Consider the following 16,413-nt stretch of genomic DNA (forward strand, 5'->3'; position numbering starts at 1 on the left):
GGAGGAAGACAAAGAAGACAAAGAGCTGTTATTTCAGATGAAATAAGGGCTACACTTATAGACCATGTCGTGAACCATGGTCTCTCATTGAGAGAGGCAGGGTTGAGGGTGTAACCCAATCTGCAAAGATCCACAGTGGCATCTGTAATGCGAATTTTCCATCATGCAAACAGGTGAGAGTTACATCCTTACAGTAAATGAAAACATTACAGGAATCTATTTTGTATTGCAATTATAGAATATTTACACAGATATATATTACAGTAAGTTTGACTGTAAAATATATTTTTACAACAGGACCCAAAGGCTGCCCCCAACAGGGGGAAGAGGAAAAATATTTTCAGATGCGCAGGAAAATGCTATTGTTGACATGGTTGTTGTCAACAATGCAATAAAACTGCGGGAGATTCAAGATAGAGTGCTGGCTGATAATGATATATTTGAAAATGTTAATTCTGTCAGCACAACAACTATTGCTCGAGTCCTAAAGAAACACCAAGTTACAATGAAACAGTTATACACTGTACCGTTCGAGAGAAACAGTGAACGGGTAAAAGAGCAAAGATACCAATATGTCCAGGTAAGACGTCTGAGGTTACGTACACAGCTATACAAAATATTTACAGTAAAAAAAAAAAAACACTAGCATTTCTACAGTAAAACTGTGCACTTACTGTTTTTCAGAGAGTTATGGAGGTGGAAGCACTGGAAAGACCACATTCATTTGTATTTATCGATGGAGCTGGATTTAACCTTGCCAAAACACGGCGCAGAGGAAGGAGTGTTATAGGTCAAAGGGCCACTGTGGAGGTTCCAGGCCAAAGGGGGGGAAATATCGCCATGTGTGCTGCAATGGCCAATGATGGTTTGCTTCTCAACACACCACTCATTGGCCCATACAACACAGAAAGGCTTATAGCTTTCCTAGAACAGCTCTATGCTCAGCTAGTGCCAGCAGAACAGGGGGAGCCAGTATGAAACCCCCAAGTTTTTGTCATAGTTTGCGATAACGTTGCTTTTCACCACTCTGCAGCTGTCACAGATTGGTTTGCAGCACATCACAGATTTATGGTTTTGTACCTGCCTGCATATTCACCCTTCCTCAACCCAATAGAGGAGTTTTTCTCTGCCTGGAGGTGGAAAGTGTTTGGTCACCACCCACATGACCAAATGTCTCTTTTGGAAGCCATGCATGCCGGATGTGAGGACACGAGTCCAGAGGACTGCCAGGGATGGATAAGGCACTCCAGAAGGTTCTTCCCCAGGTGCATGGCAAGAGAAAACATTAGATGTGATGTTGAAGAAAACCTGTGGCCTGATGCTAGAGAGAGGCAGGATTAGCCCCTCAATTATTTGTTTGAATTACAGTATGTACTTTTAGTTTCTACCTTTTTTTTCTCATTACTGTAATTCCGTAAATTACTACAGACTATTGAAGCAAACTGCTAATTTTCAGTTACCTTAAAGAATTGTTATGTTCTAAAAATTTTAATAAATCATGTGAAAGAATGTCACTCTTTTCTTTGAAGAAAATATTACTTTGTATGAAGTCACTGAAATTGTTAAAACTGTAAAGATGAAAAGTTTGTATTTTCTGTATTGGTGTTTGATGCTAGTGTTTTTACTCTCAGTGTGTTCTGAGTGACAGTGTGTGTTATCTCAGTGAGGGTTGTGCATAGTGTTTGGCTGCACTGAGCGTGTTTTGAGCCATGTGTTAAGAGTTGTGTTGCTTGGAATGAGTTTTGCAGGTGATGTGAACTGTTTAGCTCAGGTGACTGTTGGTCGTGCAGAATGTAGTTAGAGTTTTGCACATGTGACTCCAGTTGTGCCCACTGTCGTTTAGCAATCGAAAAAAACTGTAATAATATTGGAACATATCAACTCTCATGGTCACAGACACTTCAGTAGGCGGACATTTGACATTTGCCACTATAGTAGAGCTATCTGTGAGGGTTTCCAAACTCTTTCTAGGAAAATGTGTTTGTAGGTCAGAGAGAGTAATATCACAATCCAAACTACACCCCGCATCTTTCTCTGAGATAAATAGAGACATTTAGGCTGTGTTTACACAGGCAGCCCAATTCTGATATTTTCCCCACTAATTGGTCTTTTGACATCAGATCTTTGGACATTTGATCTTATTTGGAGCTGATCTGATTGGTCAAAAAAACTATTACTGACAATAAGATCAGCATTGTGCTGCCTGTGTAAAAGCTGCCATAGACGTCCTTACTAGTCTGGTAGATATTAAGATTCTCATTGTAAGGGTTATTTGGACATTTCAAAATGCATCTGTCCTCCTCCCTCAGGGATACCACTGATCTGATGAGAGCAGAAAGGTGAAAATATTGTGCTACTAGGAACTTTTACATGAATTGCACCTGCTAAATGTTTCAGATCAGTGATATGTCTGTGAAATGAGGGAAGGAAGGAAAGAGAGAAGGAATGACAGAGGGAAGGAATGATGCTGCTCAGTGCTCTCTGTCCGGGTTGTGGAGCCAAAGCTCTTATAAAGACAGGTTGGACCTGTGGGTCACATTTTCTGGTAGAGTAGTCGCTCTGCTGAATCAATGCAGGGTTGAACATTAACTGGCCAATGAGGGGGCTGACAATGTAGAATACTGTGCACTACAGGATCCAGCTAAGGGAACACTCACCGTGCCTGTCTGTCTGTCTCTCTGTCTGTCTATATCCTAATCCTTTTTGCCTATATTACCTATCCCCTGACCAAACATCGGCTGGGTAAGTTTTTACCATCTCGATTCACTTTGATAGAGGCTTGGAAGGGATTGTGGCGTTGGGGAGTCGGTAGGTTTTTTGGCACAGTGCATGAAACCATATAATTCTACTGTAGTAAGTGCTTTTATTTAAAGCTATTTGGACCATGATTTAGATGTATGGCTGTAGCTATTCGTTTACTAGTGATATAATAATAGCACAAACTTGTTTTTGTAAATAAGACTACAGAGCCCGTTGTAAATGTAAATGTACACTAAAATCACCAATCAACAAATATCCCGACTACCACTATTTCTACTATGTCTATGAACGCTAATGATTCTATGCAGTCATATATATATAGATAAAAAATTGTATATATATATATATATATGATACCGTTGCAGTAGTGAGGCCAGTGTTTGCTGTTTGTGGACTTTAGAAGTAAAACAGAAACCTTTGGCCCTCTGACAAACACTTGTGGTCCCAGAGCAAAACACCACCCATCTCTGCACTGTAGAACCAGGCTTATGCTGCCCCACACTGACCACTAGCCAAGCAATCCTGCTTTTGATTGGCTCTCTTTTCCTCTCAGCCAATCAGTGGTCCCATGTCCAGCAGCAATAGGTACTTTGTTATTGCTCTGTAAAAGTGAGTGGTTCAACAATTGCTATGCATTGATAATCACTGTTATTGAATCTTAAATCTCAAAGTTACTGTGACAGGGTAGGAACCATCGTTTCGGTCCATGTTTCCCAGGGGACTATAATTGGTGTTGAACATGTAAATGTATAAAAGCACTGTAGAGTCCTTTTCATGTTAGAGCGTCGTACTGGAACAGTCATTGTTTGGAAAGGTGGTGTGATGTCAAGTGTTAATTCTGTGAGCAACCATTTTTGTGAACATGTTCATGCTGTCTGGGAAGAAATGTTTGGGGTGTGGCCATTGTTCTGGAAAGTTGTTTCCAGTTGATTTGTGTTGGGAGAGGCTTTGTTGGTTTTGGATCCAAGCAGTGGCCTCCCTTATTAAGGGAAGTATTGGTTGTCACTGTTTTTGGTCACTGTGTAACTTAACTTGGTCAATCTAGTCATGTGAAGGCACTGTTGCACTTTAGAAAGGAACTGAGACCCAAGAAAACCTTTGGGTATCCATGCTGTATTTTGTATGCGTACTTATCTATTTCTATACAAGCAAACCTATCCTTTAAAATTTTTTTTTATTTTTTTTTTTTTACATCTGCCCCAGACTTTCCCCTAAATGGGCCTTGAACCTGTAACCTTACATTATTGTACAGGTTTGTTCTGTTTTGCAGGCTATCTGTTGGGATATGGTGCTGTATCTGGCTGTGCTCTTGCTGCTCTGCCTCTGTCGGCAGGGACTAACTGTAAGAGGGCCAACCATAACCCTACCCTGAAACACATCAACCTTTCTTAAATATCTAACCTTTTAGCACCCTAACCCTACTCTGGTCTTTAGTCTAACCCCTAGACTGTCTCTCTTGCTCTTTCAGGATGAAACTGGTATGGTAGCTCCTGAGGACCACTCCTGTGGAGAGCAGATGTTCAGACAGGAGGCCTGGCGGTCAGTAGGAGGTGCTATTGAGAGACTGGGCCGGAAACTACTGGATAGCCTGCAGGCAGGGCCGGAGCAGCCCAATGTCATCATATCACCCTTAAGTGTGGCCCTCGCACTAGCACAGCTCTCACTGGGTGAGGCGTGTGAGAGCTCATGTATAATGTTAAGAGTGTATAGCTGAGATTGTATGTGCGTGTTAGCTTTTATCTCCAAGACTTAATGTGCTCAACATGGTCGTTGCCCCTATCAGGAGCTCACAACGAGACCCAGAAGTTGCTGCTCAGTTCTCTACATGCCCACACTGTACCCTGCTACCATCACACCCTGGGCAGCCTGCTCCAACACCTCACCAACACTTCCCTACAGGTGGCCACACGCATGTACCTGCGCCCAGGTGTGTGTGTGCTTCCAGGATGAGTAGATGTCAGCGCTGCAGCTCTGTGCCAGAAAATGGCAATCTACTAACATAATTATAAAGCACATCCATTGTAACTGCTGTAAAGGTCTTACCATTTTGACACTTGGTATATGTTGTGTTCACCTCTCTCTCAGAGTTTGAGGTGTACCAGTCCTTTATTGCAGAATCCCTGCGTAGGTACAGATCAGAGCCTGCCCCCCTGATCTCAGTGGAGGAGGTCAACCGATGGGTGGAGGAGGCCACCAAAGGTCACATGACCAATTTCCTGCCCAGTATTCCGCATGACATGGTGCTAATGCTTATCAATGCTGTGCATTTCAAAGGTATGACTTTTCACTCCCTGTCTTTAAAATAAAGGTTTGGAAACTGTACACCATACAGAAGTGTCTACCCTTTACAACTGTGGCTTGTTCTCCTGTTGTCTCTGGTAGGTGAGTGGGAGGCTCGCTTTGACCCTCAGCTCACACAGAAAGGGGAATTCTACCTGGACAACAAAAACTTTGTCCATGTGGACATGATGCGCTCAGCCAAGTACCCACTGAGCCTGTTAGAAGATGGGGAGCTTGGAGCTCAGGTGAGGTGGGCTGGCTGTTCTGCACTGTTGTCTTAAATTTCTATATTTTGACATCCTCCTACTGGAAATTTGTTTTGATCCTGAAATGTTGATGATAAATACTGTCCTTGTCCACCTTTCTCTTAATATTTACAGTGCAGTTTGTGCATTATCCCATTCTAAAATCTCTCCCACCCCCCTTCTGTTTGCAGGTTGCACGTTTTCCGTTTAAGGGAAACACCAGCTTCCTAGTAGTGATGCCGTTGCCAGGAAGAGGAAATGTGTCATCGCTGGTGGCCAAGCTAAACATCTCGGACCTGTACAGGCGTCTACCTCAGGAGAGCACCATGCAGGTCCAACTGCCGAAGTTCACCCTGCAGTACCGTCAAGAGCTACAGGAGGCGCTGTCCAGCATGGGTGAGCACAGCAGTGGTCTAGGAAATTCCAGACCTAGGACCATCGCACTAGGTCTGGGAGTCATGTTGGATTTTCTTGGCCATTTCGGAGAGTGCTATTCAGACAGATGACACTCTCAACAAATCACAAGTTTGGGTAGGCGGGGCAAAAACTAAATGAATAATCACCTCAAACATGAGGTGTACACACAATGCGGTCATTTTTGCCACAGCCGGTCAGTGGTTGTAAGCTTGTAACGCTAATGTCATGGCGCATGCAAACTACTCAGTTGATTCTCTGCAAGTTCCTAGCTAACTGCCGGAAATGTTTGCGGCAGGGCTCTGGATGGATTTTCCGGCAGCCAACTCCGCTCTTTCCTATCTGCCAAACTGACATTTGTCTTAGTACTGATGTGAAATCTGGAACATTGGTAATTTGTGGGAGGCATCCAGTCTGTTTAGAGACTAGCAGAGAAAGGTCAATAGTTTTGGCCACAAGTTTTTCCTCTCAGGTCTGAAACTATTCCATGAGTCAGGTGAGCTAGAAACAGGTGTTTTACATCAGTCAACAGTGTAGGATGGATGAATGCTCAATCAAAATCTTTTCTCTCTCAGGTATGGGATCTCTGTTCTCTGGTCCTGATCTGTCTGGTATATCGGCGGTTCCTCTGCAGGTGTCCAGTGTGCGTCACGCTTGCGGGGTGGAGCTCAGTGAGGAAGGGGCCGAAGCATCTGCAGCCACCTCTGTTACCATAATGCGCTCCGTTCCCATCTTCTTTGTAAACTCCCCCTTTCTGTTCGCCCTGGTAGACCACACCTCCCTTGCTCCCCTCTTCCTGGGCACTGTCACTAACCCTGCCCCTGACACCAGCCCAATGCACATTGACAGTCAACTCGGTGATGATCCCCATGGCAACAATACCCAAAGTGACAGCACTAATAGTAACAATGTACAGAGTGACGGTCCCCATAGCAGCAACAATGTACTTTGACCAGCCATAGTGGGAATGCAGTGTGGCGCCCCTGCTGGAGGGAGGTGCATCGGCAACCCCTGAATGAAGTGGAGGGGGAACTCCAACAACCAAGTGGCAGGGCAAAGATCCTGTGCCAACCCCACTCATACAGTTCCTTCCTAAACAATCTTTGGTTGGGGCAGGCTGGGCATCAATCTCTCACTTTTCTGCCCTGAACAATACAGCCCAACCAGCCGGTCACATGGATCCTAGCCCTCATATAGCAAATCCCAATCCATTGGCACAGTTCCCAGACCAACATCAACCCCAGTCCCTATGCCTAGACACCTGACTTCTCACAGTCCCTCCCCACTATATGCCCCTGGATTTAGGAGAGACCATGGACCTGTCCCATACTACTGTGTGGATGAACACTCAAATTTGTTGCCATTTTTACACTTGGTTGTGCACTGTCTTGCACTATTTGTGCTTTGTTTTGATTATTCCCACCTCTGGTATTGATTAAAGAAAAGGGATGAATTCAATGTCTTAGTAGTGGATTTGATCATGTTACTGGAGTTTTGGTATAAGAACTGATTTTATTTTAAATGGGCTTATGCTAGGGCTTATGCTAGGCCTTATACCCCAATTTATTTAAATAATCAGGAATCGCTATTTCCTGGTTGCTAAAAGTTTGCTTAATTTCAGTTTGACAAAGCAAGTATAGTGCAGATAATCATTGTCCCATCTAAACCAGTGAAATATATTTTCTAGAACCAAAAATACTGAAATCAGCTGTTTGGCGCTGGTGTACAAAAGTAAAAGACACGAACTAGAAGCATAGAAATAAAATGCATCTCCCGCATTTTAGACTTGCTTTCAATGAGTGACAGATCTATAACTAAGGTCTGCTTTTGATTGGGTCGCCCAAAAAGTTACATATTGCAGAATTAACTCTTCTCCAGCACATTCTTGCGATTCAAAAAATAATTCGCGTTTTAGGTCAATTGATTGCGCGTGAAATTTGACACACTGTTATGTTAGGGCAGTGATGGAGCGAAGGGACCATGAATGTGCCTTTCGCTCAAAACAGCCATCCGGCTTCTTGCTAAACCCAACCGGCTATATCCTCTGCTACGTCAGAGCAGGGCGGTGCCCTGTGTGCTTCGCCCCGCTATATTCAGCACTCTACGCGAGAGACCGCTGCTGAAGACACGCGGGCGGGCGACGTGGCCCATATTCGCGCTGAAAGGTTAGTCGCCTTTACGCATCATATGGGATGTTTTATCAAGGTCGAATGCACGGAATGAAAGACTTGGGCACTAAACCTTAACGGTATTTTCTTTTCTCCAGTCAGAACCTCCTGTGCAACAACTTTTACAGAACAGAGTACACCTAATAACACTAAGCAGGACGTTTTTTTTTTTTTGTAAAGCTTTGTAATCAGGCTTTGTAGTGTAATGGTGTTTTGAAGCCTTCATTTTATGATAACTTAATCTCCATATCAGGAGTGAATAATCCATGTTTTTGACTTACGAGTGCACAATGTTATGGTGAATTTGGTCCACTGGTCCCTTTTCCAGTAGGCTACTTTTCACTGGTTCAGAATTTCCATTCAAGCTGCTGAGCAGGGCGCCAAGGGAAACACGCCAAGACTAACCTTTCCCAGAGCCCAAACAACTTGTTTAATTGTCCCTGTTTTTAGTCAGTTCTATATCACAGTAAACACTCAAGATGGTTTGAGTCAACTGCAAACCTATCTAATAGAGAAAATACTAGAGACAGATGTCTAGACTCCATATGCAAGGTGATGTGTATAGAGCAATTGAAGAACACTGTGCACATAGTGGTCCGTACCTCAGGACCTGCAGGATAGACATTCTCATGGCAGGAGATTCATTGTTCGTGGCCTGAAAGTATGGGAGTCAATAGATGTGTGAGCGTGTAGGAGAGCAGTGGTTTGGTGTCCAAACAAAACTTTGTGTGACCCCCCCCCCCCCAAAAACAAGATGACCTATAGTACCATTAGCCATACATTGTGGTAATTTACCATGCTTGTGATTGCCTCAGTACAGAGAGGTGGTCTCTCTGTGGGTTTGGCTGGCTTCTTTGGGTTGGAAAGAGATGAAGTGCCTGGGTTAACCATCAGGCCTGCAGAGAGGGGGCGGAGAAGAAAGGAATTGAGAGAAGTGTGTGTGGTCTGAGGTTCAGTGATGGATGTTTCTTTTCATCAGGGAAGCCAGGAGAAGCTCAATGACAACCAGATGTGTTGGGGGAAAAAGAGAGTATGTGTGTGTGGTTAAAAGAGAATGTGAGAGGGAGAAGGAAAGAATGAGCGGGGGTGTTGGGAATGAGAACTGGCAGAGTTATACTACTATTCTGTGTTTGTGTGTGGTCTGAAAAATCATCCTCCTCAAACTCTCCATAATCTCCTGTGACCTTTCACTTTGTCACTTCTCTGTCTGTGTCAATGAGTCTACTCACCTCTCTGGACTCTGTATGACCCTATTCAACCCACAAAGCTCATTAACATTACTAGCTGTGTTCGTGTGACTGGCTAGTAAACCGGTGTGAACAGTCTGCCTCTGCTTGTGTTGTGTGTTAGCTACACTGTGTGTGTGGAGAGCCAGAAGTTTGGGATATATTACATGATTTACACGCTACCCAAACCGGACCCGTCGCGTGCGCAAGCGTTGCAAAATAAATGTACACACACGTTATTCGATCATTGCACCCACAATGCTCGCACGCACCAACGAGCGTCTGCGTTGGCAAGCGCTAAAATAGAAGTTGCTTCTATTTGTGACGGTGAACGCAATGCAAGTCCTGCCTCACATTTCCTCATTGTCTTTTAGAAGCATATATCCACATGCCATCTCATTGGTTATACCCACGTGGGTGATTGAAAGATGAACTGAGGTCAGATGGTCAGTTGTGGTAATTAGATGCCATATAAAGTCCAAATAAGAAAAAGCCTGGAAGGAGGAGAGTTGGCTAGAAACGATTCGGTTGACCGTTTTCTGTGAATATTAATTGTCGGAGTAGTGAACCTTGTGCATTTCAGGTAAAATAACAACCCAGGACAAATTAGCTAGCAACTGCAAGCTAGCTAGCTAAATTGCCATAAATGTTTAATGCTTTTCGACCTGTCCCCAAATTAATATAATTGGTTCAGAGTTTGTTTTGATATTTCAACCTGTGTGTTGTGATCACGTTTGGTGTAGGGGGACAAAATCAATTTTCGCATGATTGCACGCACAGACGGTTTGGGTATGGTTTTAGTCTCTGCTCAGTAAGAGGAAGAAATGGAGCTCAGTTTGAACACACAAACATGTAAACATCACCGCCTAGTGAGAGCAAGAAAAGAAGAGGGAAAAGAAGACATGCTGACAGGATTTATCACAAGTTAAAACTACGTTCTCCCACAGGAGCCCTGCAGCCAATCACACTCACAGTCAAAAAATCTGACTCACACACCATGGGCCAGTTTCCCTTACACAGATTAAGCCTAGGCCCTGGACTAAAAAGCATTCTCAATGGAGAGAGTGTATGTTTGAATAATAATGTGTGTGTAATTGAGTTTGTGTTGCAGGATGATGCAGACGACCCTGTTGCTGTGTTTGGGGTTCCTCCTCTCCCTTTCTTATGCTCAGTTGGTGAGACCACTCCACATCGCTGTTTTAACTCTCAATTCTTTCTTATGCTCTCGGGTCTTTTATTCACTCCGTCCCTTTGGCTTTCCTATTCTACACTTCATCTCTCATCTTCCTCTAGTAGATTCACCACAGTCTCTCCATCCCTCCATTTTCATTCTGGCTTGCCAATTCCGAACAGCATCACTCTTTGTCACATCACTTCTCTATCTCCTTATTTTTCTCATTCTCCATGAACAAGCCATGTCAATAACCCTCCTCTCTCTCTTCCTGTGTCTTTCGATTGACCAATCCCATGCAGTTGGAGACAGAGGAGGCAGGAGGGGAAGAGGAAGCTGTGGAGCTCTTTACCACACCCAGAGCAAAGATGGCCGCTGCCACCTCTGACTTCGGCTACAACCTGTTCCGGGCCTTGGCGGGTCGCAACCCAAAGACTAACGTGTCTTGGCCCCCATCAGCATCTCTGCAGTGGCCCCCATCAGCATCTCTGCAGTGCTCACTCAGCTATCCATGGGTTAGTAAGCCTCAGCACTGTTATACTTTATATCACTGTCTGCTATTTATCTGGTATTTAATTGGCAAATTTGTAATTACATATTGATCTCTCTCTCTCAGGAGCGTCTCCGGATCGTTCAGAGAGGTGGTTATACAGAGCTCTGAGGTATCACACCCTGCAGGACCCTCAGCTCCATGACACACTCAGAGACCTACTTGCATCACTCAGAGCACCTGGCAAAGGCCTCAGCATCGCTGCACGTGTCTACCTGGCCCGCAGTGAGTGAGTGTGTGTGTGTAAGCATGCATGTGTCTCAGATCATTTTGATCAGTCTGTGTGTGTTTTGATTGTGTGTATGTTTGTTGACCTGTGTGTATCTCTCTAGGATTGCGTCTGAAGCAGGAATACTTTGGCGTGGTGGAGAAGCAGTATGGGGTGCGGCCCAAGACTCTGATGGGCGGGGCTAAAGATGTGAATGAGATCAATGATTGGGTCAAACAGCAGATGGGTGGCAAGGTCGACCGCTTCATGTCCAAGGCCCTGGGACGGAACTCTGGTGTAGTTCCTCTGGGCACCGCCTACTTCAAAGGTAAGGACAGTCAGTCTGCAGTCCAATTCTCTACCCTTCTCCCCAAAGTGTGCAGTCGTTTATGGGATGCTGTTTGTGTGTGTGTAGTGAAGTGGATGACTCGGTTCAGCAAGAGTGGAGTGATGGAGGACTTCCAGCTTGTTGGAGAGGCTCCTGCCCGCATTTCCATGATGCAGCAGGACAATTACCCAGTGAAGATGGGTGTAGACCCAGACCTGGGCTGTACAGTGAGTACAGATGCAGTATATTCAGCAGTTATGCTTTTTCCAGTGGTCATTACTTTCTTAACTAGCCAGTTATCAAGTTTGCCTCAGGGAAAACATTTATTGATGACCCTCCCCCCCACACTCCCTCTCCCTTTCTCTCCAGATTGCTCAGATCCAGATGCAGGATGACGTCAGCATGTTTGTGTTCCTTCCTGATGATGTCACTCAGAACATGACCTTGGTGGAGGAGAGCCTGACAGCTGAGTTTGTTCAGGACCTCTCCATGACCCTTCACCCCGTGCAGACGGCCCTCACACTGCCTGTCCTAAAATTCAGCTACTCCACTGACCTCCTGGCACTGCTCACTGACCTGGGTGAGTTTCTTCACCTCCCTCCTTCTCTCTTCCTCTCACTCCCTCTCGGTCTTCATTTTGCTCTTCTGCCTTCACATCTCTCATATCCTCTTTCTCCATCTCCAGGTCTCGACGAATTTCTGGCAGACACGGACCTGACCAAGATCACGTCTCAGGCGGCGAAACTCAGCAGCCTCAATCATAAGGTTGTCATGGAGATGGCCCCAGAGGGCACCCAGTATGCCAGCTCCCACCCCGCCTCCACACCCCTTTCGTACTGCGTGGACCATCCCTTCCTGTTCCTGGTGAGGGATGAGGCCTCGGGGGCACTGCTCTTTATTGGCAAGGTGGTCAACCCACGCAATCTGAGGATATAAACACAGACACACACTGCATTCTAAGCAGGTCCTAGGAGGGTATCAGCCATCGTTAAGCTTAAGCTTCTTTGTGTCATAAATGCACAATATGAGAGGGTGGATAAGCAGCTATATTTACCCATTGATCATATAATACAGTTTCTTAGTCATGTATGAAAACCATGCATACCATTCAGACTACAAGTTCAGACCAAAAGTCTGAACACTCACAACTGATAGTCTCAAGTTGTTTTCAGGGAAAATAATTTGTGATTGAAAAGTACACCTCTCATAATTTTTAAATAAAGGCACAAACTTTAACCCCCCCAAAATACTCTTCATAATATTGTCAATTGCGATGCAATAAATAAACATTGAAGTTAAGTCTTTCTGTTTGTCTGTCTGACTCCATAGAGGGAGTTGTATAACTTTATCCAGTTGACATACAATAGCTGTAGTAAAGGATTATTTTGGAAAGAAATTGGACTCTTGGATGTTCTTTCCTTAGCTATTGTGCTGGTCAAATTTAAAGGACGAACACAAACATATGTGACCGACCGCCTTGATTCGGTCTTATGTTGCATAATTTGAAATTGTGTTTTTTACATCAGATAAAAGCAGAGACACAGAGCTACAAAATTGTATTTCATACACTGCATTTGAGGAACAATGGGAAAGTAATTCTGCTTTGAAAGTTGATTAACTTAACCTCACTTTTGAGAAAATAGCATTTGAATGTTTTGGTACCTACTGGAGAGCTGATCATTGTCTACAACCATTCAGCATCATTCACACACTCTTAAGCTTTAGCCGAGCATTCTGTCCTAACAACGACGACAACAGTCAAGCACCCAAGCTAACGTTGGCTAACTACTTCCAGACACAAATGAGGAGAACAACTCACTGACCATTTTCTCGTCCTTGCAGAGCTGGTTAGGCTGCTTTTATGTTATCCAGAGCTTTGGTGACTGCAACTCTGCAACAATTTACACTTTCAACGGGTGTTGAGCATTTGTAAATTTGTCAGTTATTTTGCTCTCTGGCACACTCGGAGTAGATAGCCAGAGCGAATTTACCAGCTACGTCTATCAACGTTTGTCGCAGTGAATTTCTATTGAAATGGATGATTGCGTAGTGGAGTCTTTTGTTAAGACATGTAGCTAGTTAGCTAACTAAACAATGAGCCATAATCCCAACTCATGATGTTACTACCCAACATTAATCTGCAGGTAGCTAACCAACCAGGTTCAATGTTAGCTAGCTAACATTAGGCTATAACTAGCAAAGCAAATGGTTCTGAGATACAAATAATAAGATCATACACATAACATTAGCGAGTGAGCCAGCCAGCTAACTTTAGCTAGCTAGCTAACAGTACACTTTAACTTGAGATTTTGTCAAAATTAGAAATGTGTAATATCTGAAAATGAAGCTGCTAGACTATCTTACCCGTATACATCATGAATGGACGCCTCTCCCTGTCATGGTTGCCCTTCTACTATGCCAGTGGTTTCCAAACTTTTTATAGTCCCGTACCTCTTCAAACATTCAACCTCCATCTGTGTACCTCCTCTACCACCAGGGTCAGCGAACTCTCAAATGTTGTTTTTTGCCATCATTGTAAGCCTGCCACACACACACAATATACGATACATTTATTATACATAAGAATGAGTGTGAGTTTTTGTCACAACCCGGCTCGTTGGACGTGACAAAGAGCTCTTATATGACCAGGGCACAAATAATAATAATTTGCTCTTTATTTAACCATCTTACATATAAATCCTTTTTGTTCATCGAAAATTGTGAACAACTCACCACAGGCTAATGAGAAGGGTGTGCTTGAAAGAATGCACATAACTCTGCAATGTTGGGTTGTATTGGAGAGAGTCTCAGTGGTAAAGAATTTTCCACACACAGTCTGTGCCTGTATTTAGTTTTCATGCTAATGATGCCAGAGAATCCACAATCACATACAGTACCGTTTAAAAGTTTAGGGTCACCTTAGAAATGTTCTTGTTTTTGAAAGAAAAGAAAAACAATTGTCCATTATAACATTAAATTGATCAGAAATACAGTGTAGACATTGTTAATGTTGTAAATGACTATTGTAGCTGGAAACGGCAGATTTTTTATTGAATATCTACGGAGGCCCATTATCAGCAACCATCACTCCTGTGTTCCAATGGCACTTTGTGTTAGCTAATCCAAGTCTATCAGTTTAAAAGGCTAATTGATCATTAGAAAACCCTTTTGCAATTATTTTAGTACAGCTGAAAACTGTTGTGCTCATTAAAGAAGCAATAAAACTGGCCTTCTTTAGACAAGTTGAGTATCTGGAGTGTTAGCATTTGTGGGTTCGATTACAGGCTCAAAATGGCCAGAAACAAAGACCTTTCTTCTGCAACTCATCAGTCTATTCTTGTTCTGAGAAATAAGGCTATTCCATGCGAGATATTGCCAAGAAACTGAAGATCTCGTACAACGTGGTGTGCTACTCCCTTCACAGAACAGCGCAAACTGTGTCTAACCAGAATAGAAAGAGGAGATTTTCACAATTGAGCTGTTTTGGGAGCATCTTGACCTTATGGTACGTAAGACGAGCCCATCAAGCCAATCCAACATGTAGGAGGTGCTTCAGAAAACATGGGGTGAAATCTCTTCAGATTACCTCAACAAATTGACAATTTGAATGCCAAAGGTCTGCAAGTCTTTAATTGCTGCAAATGGACGATTCTTTGACGAAAGTCAAGTTTGAAGGACAACATCTCGACTATATTTCCTATTAATTTTGCAACTCATTTCATGTATGTTTTCATGGAAAACAAGGATATTTCTAAGCGACCCCAAACTTTTGAACGGTAGTGTAGGTACGTGTTTGCAAAGGGCATCAGTGTCTTAACAGCGCGATTTGCCAAGGCAGGATACTCTGAGCGCTGCCCAATCCAGAAATCTGGCAGTGGCTTCTGATTAAATATAATTTTCACAGAACCCATTGCTGCAATTTCGATGCAGCTCTCTTGTTAAGATATCGGTAAGTGGACTGGAGGCAGAGCATGAAAGGGATAATGAATCCAGTTTTTTGTGTCATCCGTTTCGGGAAAGTACCTGCGTAATTGCGCAACTCACTCAGGTGCTTCGCTATATCACATTTGACATTGTCCGCAAGCTTGAGTTCTTTTACACACAAATCATACAATGATGGAAAGACCTGTGTGTTGTCCTTCTTATTGCAGACAGAAGAGCTCCAACTTTTTAATCATAGCCTCAATTTTGTCCCGCACATTGAATATAGTTGCGGAGAGTCCCTGAAATCCTAGATTCAGATCATTCAGATTAGAAAAAAACAGCTGTCAGGCATTCCCTTTGCAGCAAGAGCCTCTCGGTGGATACTGCAGTGTACCCAAGTGGCGTCAGGTGCAACTGCTTGCACGCGCGTTACCACTCCACTATGTCTCCCTGTCATGGCTTTTGCACCATCAGTACAGATACCAAAAATGCCAGCAGCTACGTTTGGCTACTTATGGTCTGTTAGTGGAATTCCCGCGATAGAGTAACGGTTAATGTGATTGGATGTTAATTATTTGACTAGGCTACCTGTATTTGACATTGTGTTGTTATTTCGCTGAACACCTAGATGGCTTAATTTTATTTTTGGCAGTGAAACGAGGCAACATAGGCACGGGAATAAAACTCACCCAAATGTATAGCCCCATCTGACATTATAAATGTACTGTTTGAAAATGTGAAGAGATTCTTTTTTTTTTTACATTTAAAAAAAGTGAATTTAATTTTTATTTGGCATACCCCTGACGGCATTGCGCGTACCCCAGTTTGGGAATACCTGTACTACATGATACATAAAAAAAGCCATGTTAGACAGGATTACCTACACATACTGACCAACTCAAATAGACAGAAGCGAGCTATATGGCAAACCAATCCAAACGCCTCTCTCGGCATGTCCAGCCCACTCATTATCTCAGCCAATCATTGATAGCGGGAGGTTGCTGTTTTTTTTTCTGTGGCTAAACCAACTAGGCTCGTAATTTAACAATTGTATTCATATTTACATGGCATACAAGTCTGTTATTAAGGCACATGAAAGTTATTAAGTTCACATGTTCCAGAAGGCATTTCTACCAAAA

General features: G+C 43.5%; 2 protein-coding genes across 5 annotated transcripts; both read left to right on the forward strand.

Annotated features, from left to right (window-relative positions):
- Positions 1-2,592: 2,592 nt before the first annotated feature.
- Positions 2,593-7,152, forward strand: LOC112257794 (alpha-2-antiplasmin). 4 transcript variants are annotated; one of them, XM_024431637.2, is made up of 8 exons: positions 2,593-2,742; positions 4,031-4,102; positions 4,229-4,427; positions 4,544-4,687; positions 4,846-5,034; positions 5,143-5,285; positions 5,477-5,681; positions 6,275-7,152. In XM_024431637.2, the coding sequence occupies exons 2-8, from the start codon at positions 4,046-4,048 to the stop codon at positions 6,649-6,651; spliced, it is 1,314 nt and encodes a 437-aa protein (XP_024287405.1). In that variant the 5' UTR covers positions 2,593-2,742; positions 4,031-4,045; the 3' UTR covers positions 6,652-7,152. The 4 variants fall into 4 exon arrangements, with proteins under 4 accessions (XP_024287405.1, XP_024287403.1, XP_024287404.1 ...); XM_024431635.2 differs by lacking the exon at positions 2,593-2,742 and adding an exon at positions 2,781-3,600 and having other exon boundaries at positions 4,013-4,102; XM_024431636.2 differs by lacking the exon at positions 2,593-2,742 and adding an exon at positions 2,781-3,600.
- A 2,605-nt stretch (positions 7,153-9,757) lies between these two features.
- On the forward strand, positions 9,758-12,654 carry LOC112257795 (pigment epithelium-derived factor-like). The gene is given in 8 exon segments (XM_024431640.2): positions 9,758-10,268; positions 10,567-10,707; positions 10,710-10,779; positions 10,881-11,039; positions 11,147-11,350; positions 11,438-11,577; positions 11,720-11,930; positions 12,036-12,654. Coding segments are annotated over 8 exon segments (1,239 nt in total). The 5' UTR covers positions 9,758-10,205; the 3' UTR covers positions 12,287-12,654.
- The last annotated feature ends 3,759 nt before the right edge of the window (positions 12,655-16,413 follow it).

This window comes from Oncorhynchus tshawytscha, linkage group LG09 (assembly GCF_018296145.1).
Source record: "Oncorhynchus tshawytscha isolate Ot180627B linkage group LG09, Otsh_v2.0, whole genome shotgun sequence".
NCBI lineage: Eukaryota > Metazoa > Chordata > Actinopteri > Salmoniformes > Salmonidae > Oncorhynchus > Oncorhynchus tshawytscha.